The 15,581-nt window shown below is 51.7% G+C and overlaps 1 protein-coding gene across 5 annotated transcripts in view; it reads right to left on the reverse strand.

Annotated features, from left to right (window-relative positions):
- Positions 1–15,581, reverse strand: part of sl (small wing phospholipase C gamma 1) — a 171,531-nt gene that overhangs the window by 17,300 nt on the left and 138,650 nt on the right. For 4 of the 5 annotated variants that reach the window (XM_045738972.2, XM_069300253.1, XM_069300254.1 and 1 more), the window contains exon 24: positions 1,164–1,303. The exons of the other annotated variant lie outside the window; for it this stretch is intronic. In XM_045738972.2, coding sequence (XP_045594928.1) covers positions 1,164–1,303 — 140 coding nt within the window. The remainder of the gene's footprint in view (positions 1–1,163; positions 1,304–15,581) is intronic. 5 annotated transcript variants of the gene reach the window in all.

A 15,581-nucleotide genomic window follows, 5' to 3' on the forward strand; every position in this document is an offset into this window, starting at 1 on the left:
CCACCTTGACTAGTCCAGTCAAAAGGCATCCACCGTGTACGCCTTGCAATCAAGGAATGAAACACATAGGAAGAAGGTGCTGGTTTCATGCCACCACAAAGAGCTTCATCTCGGCAAGCTCAAACTTCTCGCAGACCCAATGGAATGACACGTCGTCGATGGTCAACTCCATGGAAAAAATAGAGACTAAACCGAGATAACTCTTCCAGAAACATGTTAGACATGCCCCTGATGTGAACCAGGTGGAGAAGCAAACCCTGAGAATCCAGAAACCAAGCTACACAGTGTCCAGCTCCACAGGGCAAAAGATCAAAGCAACCCCTACGGTTCAAACAATGAACCACCAGGGAGCAGTTGGAGTGATACTGGCCAGCGTGGTCATGTAATGTAGTGATTCAAGCCTGAAAGATCAAGGGTGAACCTGAGTTCTGCCGAGTTCAGCTGGAGGCAGGTAAACTACACTGGAGGCTGAGATAACCAATCCAAAAAGCCCACAAATCAGGGGACCAGGAGTTGGCCAAACCAGCCAGAAGTCTCTTCACCCATCCCATCAACAGGGCGACCTGTTAAAGTACCAGGGCAAACTACGGCAGGTGCCATTCTTCAGTAACATATAAAAGTAATGTCGTCGTGTGGAAGAGGAACCCGCCAACTGAAGTACAACAGCTCGGGAATTTGACTGCCTGGAACCTGCTCCGACTCAGAGCAGGCACGGCCTTAACCCTACCAGATAGCCTCTGAAAATGCAGGACAGAGCCCCCATACAACAACAATTGACCAAGAGGTCTGCAGGACCTCTTAGGGAGTAGCAGCCATAGTCAGGAACTAGACAACAATGTCCTTAAGGAAGATAAGAGGACAGAAGGGGGGAAGCAGACAACACACATGCTGCTTAAGATGGAATTATACTAGGCTTGAGTGCTAGTATTTTCTAGTTTTAATCTTCACTTCCTTGGTAGCATTTGATTATTAAATGGCTTGAAAGGGTTTTATCAGCATAATTACATCTTAAGCAGCTTATAAAAATACAAGTGACAAATATTCTGATAAAGCACAGGAGTATGACTAACATATTGTAATAACTTCCATGCTAGGTATACAGGAAGGAAGATGCCTTAAACATACAAGTAATCTTTAATGTTCTACATGCATCCCTCCCTTACTGGATAAGTTGCTTGGCCAATCTGGTTTGGTTCTCTGAAGACATCTTCATCGTAGACAACAAAACGTATCAGACTGCACTCAGGATTCTGCACATGAAATATCAAATTGCTGCACCACATGGGGTTCAGACCATTGTCATCTGTGGAGGAAAACACATGGCACAAAGGCATAACTATATTGACAAACCAAAAAAACACATTTTTTAGTTACAAGTTGTAGTAGGCAATTGAAAAGTCTGTTTTACTTGCATTCAGCATATTCTCAACAATTACCATTACTTGCAATATGTCTAATTACCATACATATAAGAGAGCCTGGACAGGGTTGGGACTGGGGCATATGTGAATTTCAGATGGAGAGTGGAGCATTGAAGGACATACCTATGCACATACCATGCTGCATTACCAATGTTTTAATTAAGAAATGCCTTGACATATTGGTTTGAAGCCTTCAAGACTTGTAAAGTATTGCTATCAGAGCTTGTAGCTAATTGGTGACAGAATTTATAAGTTTAAAAATACCATTTGTGGGAAGAGGCAGACCTTCTGTAATCTCTCTAAAATAACTAAGTATTGCTGCTTCAAAATGATACACTACAAACTTCTGCAATAGATGCAATTACACACACATCTTATAAAAGAATGGATAACTAATATTAATTTTCAAAGAGAAACAAACCGGGCAATAAACCAGCGTTGAATGTAATGAAACGCCATTTTCTGGGTGAACCCCGGAGGCTTCCTGCAGCTTATCGGGCTAATGTATGTTATATTAGACCAGGACATTAGCTATGGAGTTCAGATCTACCAGGGACCAGCGCCAGAACCTGGGCCCCTACAGAAAGATTTCAGGGAGCAATGGTCCTGGAAAACCCCCTTGTGGTCGAGGGTTTTCCTTGTCTACCATCGACCGGGGTTAAGCACCCAGAAAGGTAGGCATAACAAAACAAACCCCCCATGGTAAGAAACTAAAACAAAAAACCGAACAGAGGTAAAAAACTCCCTACAATCCCAAGGAAACAAGCAAACAAGCAATTATCACAATTTACTGCCGCGCCGGTCGTCCGCGCAGCCCTTCCCTCTCCTCCCCGAGAGGGGAAGGGGGGGGGGGGGGTGGCTGGACCTCACTAGGCTTCAACCAATGCGAAAAAAATGCCAACTGGTGGGAGGGAGGGTTGCCAGGGAGCCTCCGGGGCTCACCCAGAAAATGGCGTTTCATTACATTCAACGCTGGTTTTCTGCGGGGAGCCCCTACGGCTCCCTGGAGCTACATACCCAAAGAGAAGAATATAGGGATTTACCTGAGAGGTGGCGGCCACAAACTCCTCAACGCGAAGTCGAAACAACTGGCTGCAACCTGCGACCCAAAACAACACAAGAACCCCAAGGAGCAAGCACTTTCACCAAAAAATGGGCGGCCAGGACCCTGTTCGACTTCCAAAATCCACGCACCCGAATATGAGCCTAAGACATGTTACTAAACACGGCAGCCAAAGCTGCAAACTTCCGAACGTCATGGGCATGAGGATAGATTGCAGGCTGGCTAGACTTAATAACCTTGCGGACAACCTGGGAGACCCTAGCCCTGGAACAAGGGAACAAGGGAAACCGTATCAACCCAAAGCGCATCCCCAGCTACTCCAGCTGAGGTGCACTGGTAACGGCGAATAGCCGCAACCTGACACAACACATGATGAACCCCCGGCCGAACCAACCAAGCATCAATAACCCACGGACCCCTCCAGAAAGCAGCTGTCTCGTTCTTCGCCAGAAAAGATGGAGAAGGCTGCAAACGTATAAACAGGATCTGCAGGACCAAAAGACCAGAAACCCCTGCGCTGGAGGAGAGCATGGAGCTCCCCAACCCGACCCCCAGAGGTCAATGCCAACAAAAACAAAGCCTTGGAAAAACAATCTTGAACCGAAGGGGCCACCACAAACCGAGGAGAGGAAAGATAGGAGAGCACCCTGTCCAAGGACCAGGACAGCTCAGGCGGCGCATGAGTAGGCCGGAGGTGAAACATAGCACAAGAAAGCTTACGGAACGGGGCGGATGTGACGTCCACCCCGAATGCTAGCTAAAGCGGCTCTGCCAGCGCCACACGATACGAGGCGACAGTATTAGGCATCAAATGACGGTCCTGAAAAAGCCAAGAAAGACAGGACAAGACAACCTGATCCGAAAGAAAAGACAACCTATGAAGAGCAAAAAAATGGCGAAAAAAAACGCCAAGAAACTTCATACTGTCGCCGAGACGAAGCTCTCAGGTGAGACACCATCAACAAAGTCACCTGATCACCATAGAAATGGTGATATAACCGCGTCAAAAAGACCAGAGGAGAAGTTCGGACCAGCCTCGTACCGGTCCGGTCCGACCTGCTGAAAAAGGCGGAGCCGCGGGAAACGCCCCCGGTTCGGACACCGAGTAAATAGCGCCGGAAACCAGGGCTGGGGCGGCCACCAAGGGGCCACAATGACTACTCTCCCTGGAAAGGTCTCCAACCTCGCCAGAACCCGAAGCAACAGCTGGACAGGGGGGGAAGAGGTACAGGTAACCCCACCTCGACCAGTCCTGCCGAAAGGCATTCACCGCGAACGCCTCAGTCGGGGAAGGGCGTCACAAACTTGGAGACACCGAGACCACGCCGACGCGAAGAGGTCCACGTCTGGGAGTCCACATGTCTGGCAGATCCAACGAAACGAGTCGTCATCGGTTGTCCTTTCTGTGGACAGGGGAATGAAGCGAGACAGGTCGTCCGCCAGGACGTTGGACACTCCCCGGATATGAACCGCACGGAGAGCCAAACCCCGAGAATCCAGCAGACGAACAACTCGAAGGGACCAACCCCAAAGAGGCAAGGACCTAAGAGAACCCCTGAGGTTCAGGCAATGAACCACAGGAAAACAGTTCGAATGGAGCCAGATGGTCGATCTCAGAGCGACCCGAACCCTCTGAAGAGCAAACCAGACTGTAGCGAACTCCCGAACCATGCTGTGAGCCCAACGGAAGGACGGACCCCACTGTCCCTGGCCGGCCTGGTGAGCATTGGTCACAAAGCCCCAGCCGAGAGACAACACGTCTGTGAACACATCGAGCACAGGCTCAGGAAGGCGCTAAAGCACCGAACCCCGAAAATCCCGAAGAAGCTGATGACGCAGCAACCGACACAAGGCCCCCGGAGGACGAACCCAACGATCGCGAGAGAAGCGGAAGGGGCGTTCCCGAAGGAACCAAAACAGACGCCGAAGCCAAACCCAACCAGGCGGGTAGACTAGCATGGCGAAGTTCAGTCTCCCGCACAACCGCTCTCCTGGCCACAACACACCACACAAAGACAGTAGAGAATGCCACACAAGGCAAAACACTGACCAGGAATTTGGGGCCAAAGAAGCGTCTGTCCCGGTTGACGCTAGCTTACGAACTGAAGGCAGCCGGCGTGGTGGTCCGATCCCCCGAGGGAGGGAGGGAGGAATGTTGGGGAGCTTTCGGAACTCACCCAGAAAATGACGTTTCATTACATTCAGCGCTGGTTTTCTGCTGTCGGCTCCCTGAGATAACTACCCAAAGACAAGGAAAAACATAGGGACTTACCCGGGAGGCGGTCAGTCCTCACTCCTCAATGTGAAGTCGAGACAATAGGCTGCAACCGCCGACCCAATGCAACGCAGGCCCTACCAGGTCCAGGGACATTGACAAGGTAGTGAGCGGCCAGGACCCTGTTCGACCTCCAAAAACCCCGTGCCCAAATGTCGACCCAAGACATGTTATCTAAGATGGCAGCCAAAGCAGCAAACTACCAATGTCCTAGGCATAGGAATAGACCGCAGGCTGGCTAGACTTAATAACCCTGTGGACGACCTGGGAAACCCGAGTCCGGGAACAAGGAAGGAGGGAAATCAGGTCAACCCAAAGTGCATCCCTGACCACGTAAGCCATTGCATGCAAATAACGGCGCAGAGCCGCAACTGGACACAACACATGATGCACCTGACCAACCAAGCATCAACAACCCAAGGACCCCTCCGGAAAGTAGCAGTCTCATTCTTCACCAGAAAAGAAGGATTCGGCTACAACCAAACAAACCTACCACCAGGACTGAAGGAGCAGAAACCCCTGCACAGGAGGAGAGCATGAAGCTCCCTGACCCGAACCCCAGAGGCCAATGCCAATAGGAAAAGAGCCTTAGAGAAATAATCCTGAACCGAAGTGGCCACTACAAACCAAGAAGAGAAAAAAACCAGCGTTGAATGTAATGAAACGCCATTTTCTGGGTGAGCCCCGGAGGCTCCCTGGAGCTTATCGGGCTAATGTGTGTTATGTTAGACCGGGACATTAGCTAAGGAGTTCAGACCTACCAGGGACCAGCGCCAGAACCTGGCCCCTTCAGAGAGGTTTCAGGGAGCAATGGCCCTGGAAAACCCCATATGGTTGGGGGTTTTCCTTATCTGCCATCGACCGGGGTTAGGCACCCAGAAAGGTAGGCGTAACAAAACAAACCCCACATGGTAAGAAACTACAACAAAAACCGAACAGAGAGGTAGAAAACTCCCTACAATCCCAAGGAAACAAGCAAACAAGCAAACATCACACTTTACTGCCGCGCCGATCGTCCGCGCAGCCCTCCCCACCCCGGGAGGGGGAGGGGGGAGCCCCGGACCTACCGCGCCGGCTGCCAAGCTCCAGTTCGGAAGCTAAGCTTCAACCAACGCGAAAAAACTGCCGACCGGTGGGAGGGAGGGTTTCCAGGGAGCCTCCGGGGCTCACCCAGAAAATGGCGTTTCATTACATTCAACGCTGGTTTTCTGTGGGGAGCCCCTACGGCTCCCTGGAGCTTCATACCCAAAGAGAAGGAAAAGAAAGGGCTAACCCGGGAGGCGGCCGCCACAAACTCTGCAACGCAAAGCCAAGACAACCGGTCGCAAACCTGCGACCCAAGGCAACAAGAACGCCCAAGAACAGACGCACACATGGATGGGCGGCCAAAAACCTGTGCGACCCACAATTCCCTGCGCCCGAAATGAGCCCGAGACGTCACCAACACAGCAGCAATTGCTGCAAACGTCTGAACAGCACGGGCGCAAAGACAGACCGCAGTAAGAAGGAAAACACTGCGGACGACCCGGGAGACCCGAGCCCTGAAAACAGGGAACGAAGGAACCGGATCAACCACAGCGCATCCCCAGGAACGGTACGCCGGCAACAGCAAAAAGCACAACTGGACAACACAGGACGCACCCCCCGGCCAAACCAAACAAGTACTAATACCCCAAGAACCCCTCCGGAAAGCAGCCGTCTCGACCGTCGCCAGGACAGAGAAAGGCTGCACACCAATAAAGCTACCACCAGTACCAAAGAGGAGGAAACTAAAACCGAAGGGGCTACCACAAACGGAGGGGAAGAGAAGAAGGCACCCTGAACAAGGACCAGGATGGCTCAGGCGACTCATGAGCAGGCCGGAGGGGAAACAAAACGCGAGAAGACGTAATAAACGTCATACAGTCTCCAAGACGAAGCTCGCAGGTGGGACACCGTCAACAAAGCCACCTGAACACCATAGAGATGGCGATACCTGCGTCAAAATACCAGACGCGAAGAGCCAAAGAGAAGGCCGAACCAGTCACGGACAGGACCGATTCGGCCTGCTGAAAGAGGCGAAGCCTCAGGAAAAACGCCCCGGGTACGGACACCTATCAAGCAGCGTCTGAAAAGAAGGCCGGGCCGGCCACAGTGGAACCATAAGGACTGTTCTCGTGGGAACGGGCTGCAACTGAGCCAGAACCCGAAGCAACAGCTGGACCGGGAGAAGAGGTACAGGTACCCCCCACCTCGACCAGGCCTGCCGAAAGCCTCCACCGTGAAGTCCTCGCAGGTGGGAAGGGCGCCACAAAACGGGCGACGCCTAGACCACGCCGACCCGAAGACGTCCATGGCCAGGAGTCCAGAAGCCCAACAGAGCCAACAAAACGAATCGGCGACGACTGGCCAACCCACGAAGAGGAATGAACCGAGACAGCTGTCCACCAGGACGCAGGACACACCCCAGACACGAACCACACGGTTAACCAAACCCCCTGTGGTTCCAGCAAGAACCACCAGAGAACAGTCCAAACAGAGCTGAATGGTAGAGTACCTAGTGACCCAAACCCTCCGAAGCGCAAACCAGACAGCCATGAACACCTGAACCGGGCTGTGAGCCCGATGGACAGACAGACTCCATCAACCTTGGCCGACCTGGTGAGCACTGGTCACAAAGCCCCAGCCGAGAGACGACCCGTCCGTGAACACATCGAGCGAAGGCTCGGGGAGCCGCCAAGGCACGGAACCCCGAAAACCCCAAAGAGGAAGCTGGTGACGCAGCACCAACACCAGATCCCCAGAGGAACCCAAGGAATGCAAGAGGCGGAAGTGGAGTCTCCGTAGGAACCAACCGACGCCGGAGCGAAACCCGACTCCGCGGGCAGACAAGCACGCCGAAGTGCAAACTCCCGCACAACCGCCCAAGCAACCGCTGAGCAACCCGGGACCCCCTCCTGAACAGCCAAAGGCGGGACCACAGCCACAGCAACACTTCTGGAGGGAAGACAATGAGGGGCCCAAGAGCCTGAAACAAGGCCCAGGTCCGAACCCGGGACGGAAACAGAAGGTAAAACCTCCAGATCACCAGGAAACCAAACCCAGCGATCTGGAAAGAACCATCCCCTGGCGAGCAGACAAGCGGACTGACTGGGAGCCCACTCCAGCCAGTCGTCGAGGTAGGCCAGACACCGAATCTCAGACGCAGACAGGGCACTAAGATCCGGGAAAGATGCAAAGAGTATTCAAAGTGCCCTTCACAAAATAGGGAATGCAATAAAAACAGCAAACCTGAAGCCCCACCACCAAAGCATTGTATGACAATCATATGAAGACATATTATGACATATGACAATCATTATATGACAATATGACAATTATAATCAAAGCATTATATGACAAAGAGTGCTGGGAAGACGGGACACCACGAGAGTAGCTCTCATCCTGTAACTACACTTAGGTAAGTACACATAGGTAATTACCAACCGTGCTAGCCCCAGAAAAACTGGAGAGGAACGTGCCAAGAAGTGACCTGGAGGTCCAGGTCCACCATCCATGCACCCGGCCCTAACAGAATCCGAACAGGAGACAACAGTCCTCCGAGCAGGGCAGAGGATCCAGGGCGCAGACGGAAGTAGTCCAGAAGAACTGCAGACTGGAAAAGCTCATGACTGCAAAGAGCAGACGGGAAAAGCCCATGACTGCAAAGAGCAGACGGGAAGCCCAGAAGGATGGGGCGGATCGACCACGCCCCACGCACCTACGAAGAGGAAATGACGAAGCGCAGGGAAGAAGCCCACCCCGCCAGCTCTGAACCCCCCCCCAAGGGGGAGAAGCCGTCCTCCGACGCCAGCAGAGGCCGGAAGACAACCCAAAGCGCCCACCAACAGCGGGACCAAGCGAGAGGCAACAGAGCAAGCTGCACCCCCAGCGCCCAGTCAACAGAGAAGGGAACAGAACCCCTTCAGAAAGAAAAAGTACACTACCGAAGTCATGAGGAGAGACTACGGGAATGAAACCACACTTCGCTGGAAGAGGAAGTGAGGGGAAACCTGATCACCACATACAAGATACCCAAGGGAATCGACAGGGTTGAGAAGGACAGGATATGTAACAAGGGGCACTAAGAAGTAATGTGGCGACTCCTCACACAAGGAACGAGGCTGACCCCCATACAATGTCACATGTAGACATGACAGAGCCCAAGAGGCACAGGAACCGATACACCTGTTGACGGACGGTTGAGAGGCAGGACCAAGGAGCCAGAGCTCAACCCCCACAAGCACAACTAGGTGAGGACATATAGTGTAAAAGCACAAGCCGCCGACTAGTGGCAAAGAGCACTACGCCGGCCAGGCAAAGAAGGCACAAAACTGCATCAAAAGGCCCACCTCGACAGCAAAACCACAAAGTCCCAGCACAACCACAACATGTGCCAAGACCCAAAAAGCTCAGTCTGCAAGCCAGGAAGACCCCGGAACCCCAAAAGGCAGAACCGGGTCACATGAGGAAACAAAGTCCCCTGAACCCACAAAAGGGGGCCCAAGAGGAAGAAACCTCCAGAACGAAACCAAGGAACCCAAAGGAACCCAGAATCGAACCAGGGGGAGCCCAAACCACCACATTTGCCAGCGGAGAACACCACTAAAAGGCAAAGCACAGACCCCAGCAGAACGCCCTGGGAAAACGGTCCCAACAGACCGAAAACCGAGGGGCAAGGTGTGGGAGCAAGCATACCAGCCAGGGGCACTGAGCCTAAACCCAGAGGCTCAGACCCAAAATCAACACCCAAACGTTCCCAGAGAAACAGCCAACGGCAAGAAAACACCAGAAAAACAAAGAAACGACAACAGGAGAACAAAAAACCCTGCAAATTTTTTGAAAACTCACCAGAGACGCTCGCTCGCACACCCAGACGCATGTAAACAAACCGCAACGCCGCCCTGGTGGCCACGCCGGGAAACCGGCAGACGAAAATGGCCGCCAGCAGGGGCTGTGACTGACGCTTAATACACAAAAACACGCCAGCAAATGTGGGAAGCTAGCAGACTGGAAGGGCGAAAAACGACGCCCAACAGCAGAAAAACCCCTGAAGGGGCAAAACCGCCCCAGAACTGCTAGTAGGCATCCCCCACAGCCCCGGGAACCAACAACAGAGGCCCCGGGGCAGAGCCGTCCTCCAAGCCCTCCGCCCTGAAAGAAAAGCAAGAGCCCATGGGAAAGGTAACAAGAAAGGGCCGCTGGTAAGACCCAGAAGCCTTGGCAGGAGGCACAGGCTCAAACCTCCGTCCCCAACCCGAACGGGGCATCCCCCGAAAACCGCCCGAGTCTCTGCCGCAACTGAACCCCGCCCCGACCCAGAAACCCGCAGACGGTCCGGAGCCGGGAACATGGAGAGAAAGGGGCGAGCAGCACCTAACCAAACGGGGCGGCCACGGGGCATTCGAGTGGGAAACCAACCTAGCATGTTGCAGCAACCTAACCTAGCTTGCAACACGGATGCCGCCTGTACTCTGAACAGTAATAACATCAGGAGAGTACCGGAGAACAAGCAGAGAATCACTCGCAAGACTCCGGGTCAAGGTGTCAGTGACCCAACAGGCAGCATGACGGAGGTAAAAATGGCGACTGTCACCCGGAGACAAGGGAACAGCAACCAACGATCCCGTACAAGACGGGTTGGAACCCGGAAGACACATTCAATGGTCCCCCGAGCCCAGACAGGGGTTTCCAGGGCCCGTAGGGTAACAACTACGGGAAGCCCGGGCAAGGTGTTGCTAACCGGTTAAGAAACCCAAACATAACAAGAGGGTAGATTATAGCACTGAAAACCCCTCGAGACGTGTACAAGCACGGGGGCCTAGCAGAGGGCTGCCAAACACTACCAGTGGAACTATAACCACCTTAGGCAGACCCCCACCAGGCAAGAAAATGAAAAACAAAAGAAAAACCCCGCAAAAGTACACCGTCTCCAGAGGCAACAGAAACCGGCCGCCGCTTAGGTGGCAGGCTGCGCAACACCTTGACGCCCTAACCAGCACAATACCAATCCCTACCCAGGGCCAAACAAGGGCCCCAAGCCCCAGCTGGCCCCAAGGGCGAGGCAAATGCCGAGCAGCAAGAACCTCTACGGGAATGGTTCCCGAACGCCCCAGGGAAGATAACCCTGTAACGCAAGGGCAGTACTCACAGGGCGCTTAGGGAAGTCAGCCACTAAGCACATGCAGCCCCGGCACTGATGAAGTACTCCTGGCCACCGCACACCACAACACACGGCAGTGAACGCCACACAAGGCAAACACCGCCTAGGAAACTGAGGCCAGAGAAGCGTCAATCCCGGTTGACATTAGCGAACGAACTGAAGCTTGGCAGCCGGCGCGGTAGGTCCGGGGCTCCCCCCTCCCCCTCCCGGGGTGGGGAGGGCTGCGCGGACGATCGGCGCGGCAGTAAAGTGTGATGTTTGCTTGTTTGCTTGTTTCCTTGGGATTGTAGGGAGTTTTCTACCTCTCTGTTCGGTTTTTGTTGTAGTTTCTTACCATGTGGGGTTTGTTTTGTTACGCCTACCTTTCTGGGTGCCTAACCCCGGTCGATGGCAGATAAGGAAAACCCCCAACCATATGGGGTTTTCCAGGGCCATTGCTCCCTGAAACCTCTCTGAAGGGGCCAGGTTCTGGCGCTGGTCCCTGGTAGGTCTGAACTCCTTTGCTAATGTCCCGGTCTAACATAACACACATTAGCCCGATAAGCTCCAGGGAGCCGTAGGGGCTCCCCACAGAAAAAGCGTTGAATGTAATAAAACGCCATTTTCTGGGCGAGTCCCGGAGGCTCCCTGGATCTTACCAGTCTGATATGCTAATGTCAGACTTTGGCATCAGTCATGTGTACGGAGTTCTTATAGGCCTACCGGGGACCACGAGCCAGAACCTGGGCCCCTCAGAGAGGCAAGGGGGAGCAATGGCCTATAGAAACCCCCGTGTGGTTGGAAGCATTCTATGTCTGCCATCGACTGGGTTAGGCACCCAGAAAGGTAGGCGTCCCAAAACAAACCCCCCTATTCTGGTGAAAATTGCAACCAAAAGCCAAACGAGTGGACAGAACTCACTAAACACAAACGAGCAAACTAGTATGACGTCATTCGTCATCGCGCCGCTGTCTGCGCAGCCCTCCCCTCCCCAGACCCACTGCGCTGGCGATCCACACCCCAGTTCTGAGGCTGGATGTCAAAAACACAGGGAAAAAAAGCCGACCAGAGGGAGGGAGGGAGGGATGCCAGGGAGCCTTCGGGACTCACCCAGAAAATGGCGTTTCATTATTCAGTAGTAGTAGTTGTAGTAGTGTAAACCGGGCCAGAACGTGTCCGTTTTGCTTTTCCTGAGGGACACGTTCTGGCCCCATGTATTTTCGTTACCCCGGTGGAGTAGTTGACCATTTTTCCTAAGGGACATGCTCTGGCCCCATGTATTTTCGTTGCCCCGGTGGAGTAGTCGACCGTTTTTTCCTGAGGGACACGATCTGGCCCCATGTAATTTCATTGCCCCGGTGGAGTAGTGGACCGTTTTTCCTAAGGGACACGATCTGGCCCCATGAATTTTCGGTGCCCCGGTGGAGTAGCCGACCGTTTTTCCTGAGGGGACACGATCTGGCCCCATGTAATTTTGTTGCCCCTGGTGGAGTAGTGGACCGTTTTTCCTAAGGGACACGATCTGGCCCCATGTATTTTCGTGGCCCCCGGGTGAGTAGTGGACCGTTTTTCCTGAGGGACACGATCTGGCCCCATGAATTTTCGGTGCCCCGGTGGAGTAGTCGACCGTTTTTCCTAAGGGACACGATCTGGCCCCATGTAATTTCGTTGCTCCGGTGGAGTAGTCGACCGTTTTTCCTAAGGGACACGATCTGGCCCCATGTTTTTTCGTTACCCTAGTGCGCCATGCACGGGCATTGTTAATGGTCAATGACGTCATCAACTTACCAGCTTGACCCAAGCGCCCCCCAGGTCAACTCCTTCCCAGCCCTGGGAGCCTCCAAACTAGGCCCTGGGGCAGAGCTATCCTCCATGCCCTCTACCCCTGAAAAAAAGGCTGAGTCCAGGAAAAAAGGAAGCAAAGAAGGGGGGTGTGCTGCTAGTACCCAGAAGCCTCAGCAGGAGAAACGAGCTCGAATGTCTCTGTCTCCAATTCGAATGAGGCAGCCCCCGAAACCACCCAAGTCTCCTCACCAACTAAACCCTACCCCAACTCCAAAACCCTCAGACATTTGGGAGCTGGGAGGGAAAGGGGGGGGGGAGGGTACAGGGTGAACAACGCCAACCAGGGAAGGCCTAGGGGATGCGGACGGAACCAGAGTCGAAGCGATTAACGCCCCCAAGTCTGGGTCCCTGTAACCAAAATAGGTCATCCGAGCAGTCATCCAACCTAGCGCATTGCAGCAACATAAACCTGGCATGCAACGAGGATGCTGTCTGTACCTGAAGCTCAGTGGCTGCAGAATGGGTAAACTAGAGCACGAGCAGAGAACACGTCTCGCAAGACTCAAACGTGTCATTGATCCAACAGGCAGCATGAAGGAAGCAAAACTGGTGACTGTCATCCTGAGACAAGAGCACAGAACAATCTTCAAACTCACACAAGGCGAGATGGAAAGAGGACACAGCCATCAGTCAACTGAGCCTCGATGGGGGTTTCCAGGGTCTGTAGGGATGTTGTCTACAGGAAGCCCAGGCAAGATACTGCTAGCCAGTTTAACCCAAAAGCTAACAAGGGGGATGAGCTAAGAACTGGAACCCTATGACATGTAAAAACATGAGGGCCTAGAGGAGGGCCACCTATATACCCTATGTGAACTAATAGCCAAACAAGACAGACCCCCTCCTGGCAAAGAAAACAAAAATAAAAGAAAAACCCTGCAAAAGTACACCACCAGAAGGAACAGGAACATGGCCGACACGTAGGTAACCAGACAGCGCAGCACCTTGTGTCCCAACCAGCAACAACACCACTTCGTACCCAAGGCCACGAAACCCCAGCTGGCCCCAATGGTGAGGTAAATGGTGAGCAGCAACAAGTGAAATCCCGAAGGCTCTATGAAAGGTAACCCTACAACCCAAGAGCTGTACTTACAGGGTGCCTAGGGAAGGTAACCCTAAGCGCATGCAGCCCCAGTACACTGTAGTTACACCTAGCCACTGCACCACAAGTAGCAGAAAACACCACGAAGGCACAAAGACTGTCAAGAAATCGAGGCTAGAGTTGATGTCTGCCCCAAATCAAACTCATTAAGATGTTCAAAGTCTATAAACAGAAACAGAAAAGACTGAAGGTACAATATGACAGACGACCTTTATCAACATTCTACAATATAGAAACCACAGATAAGGTAAAAAGACACTTGGAGGAATTAGGCACAAGTAAAGCAATAAGACCAGACCACGTATCATCACGGCTGCTGGACACAAAGCACACAGGTGCTTTCTTATCTGCCAACTACGATTTTCAATATGACACCAAATAGCAAAACTCAGATATTTTGAAGAAAGACAATTGTAGTCCCTGGCATGAAAACAATGGGGGAACTAACAGAGGGTGCTAAGCTATACTTCAGTGTTATCAAAATACATTTCTTGCTAAGCACTAGATAAAATAATCACAAAGATAATGGGGGAGCACAGGCAAGGACAAACCTGAAAACGGGGGCAACACTGTAAAAGACAGAAAATTATGTCTTATAAACTTGACAGAGGTCAATTACAAGGTCACCAAAATAAGGCAAGAAAGAATACAAGTTGGATTGCATTTTCCTAGACTGTCAAATACACTTGAAACTGTTCCTCGCTAAAAACTGGTGTGCAAAATGAAGTGGAAAGGCACCACAGCACACACAAGACTGACAGATGGCTTAACAAACCAAGATCAAATCAGGATGGAATCCCTCCAGAGATATTGCATTCTCAGCCAAGAGTGAGGGATCCGGTTGAAGGTACACGGTGTCAATTTTACCAAATTAGATAAAACCTGAATAGTATACAAGAGCATAAAGCACATGACACTGGAGGGATGGTGATGCAACACAAGAACATTGCCTTCAGTCAGGTTCTAAATTTATGTTAACACTCAAAATATAAGTTAACAAGTGAAGTTTGAATCTATATTAACAGACCTGGAAGTTTCAACAGAGTATTAGGACAAACATAGAAAACCCTTCAATCAAATTGTACAGATGTACAACCTGTACCTTCAATCAGTAATGTACAGATTGTAGGGACAGGAGTTATACAATCTGGGAAGCCACTAGTACGCAAAAAGTTTCAGACAAACTCTTTGCCAGGACGTTTTTTTGAGCAAAAGCCATGTCAGGAATGACATTAGGAGAGGCAGACAATTTCTAATGCAATACATGCTAAATATTTTCAGAAACCTTTGATATTTTAGCAAGTTTACCCAATAAGAGTATAGTTTGCATTGTTGTAGTTCCTCTCACATTAGACTGAGCACTAATATAACATCTTGTCCACAGGCACTTAACTGACTCTGCAGGGAGTGGGAGACATTTCATTCACAATGTTTGTAAGTATTTTGGAAAATAAATTAAATTTCACAGACTTTGTTCAGCTTCAACAATTATCTATATGCATGTACCTGGAAGTTAACATGGCATAAAGACAAATGCTCCCACAGTGATCTATGGCAAAGTCTACAGGTATTTAACAAGATAAGAATTCGACTAACGGTATAAGATCTGTTATAAGGTCTCTAGTGGAGGCTCCTTCCTGTGGTATAAGTTGACTACCATTCCTGCACAACCCAAACTTACTGCTCAATGACAAATTCCTCTTTGGCTTGTTGAAAAC

Source organism: Procambarus clarkii, chromosome 43, assembly GCF_040958095.1.
Source record: "Procambarus clarkii isolate CNS0578487 chromosome 43, FALCON_Pclarkii_2.0, whole genome shotgun sequence".
NCBI classification, from domain to species: domain Eukaryota; kingdom Metazoa; phylum Arthropoda; class Malacostraca; order Decapoda; family Cambaridae; genus Procambarus; species Procambarus clarkii.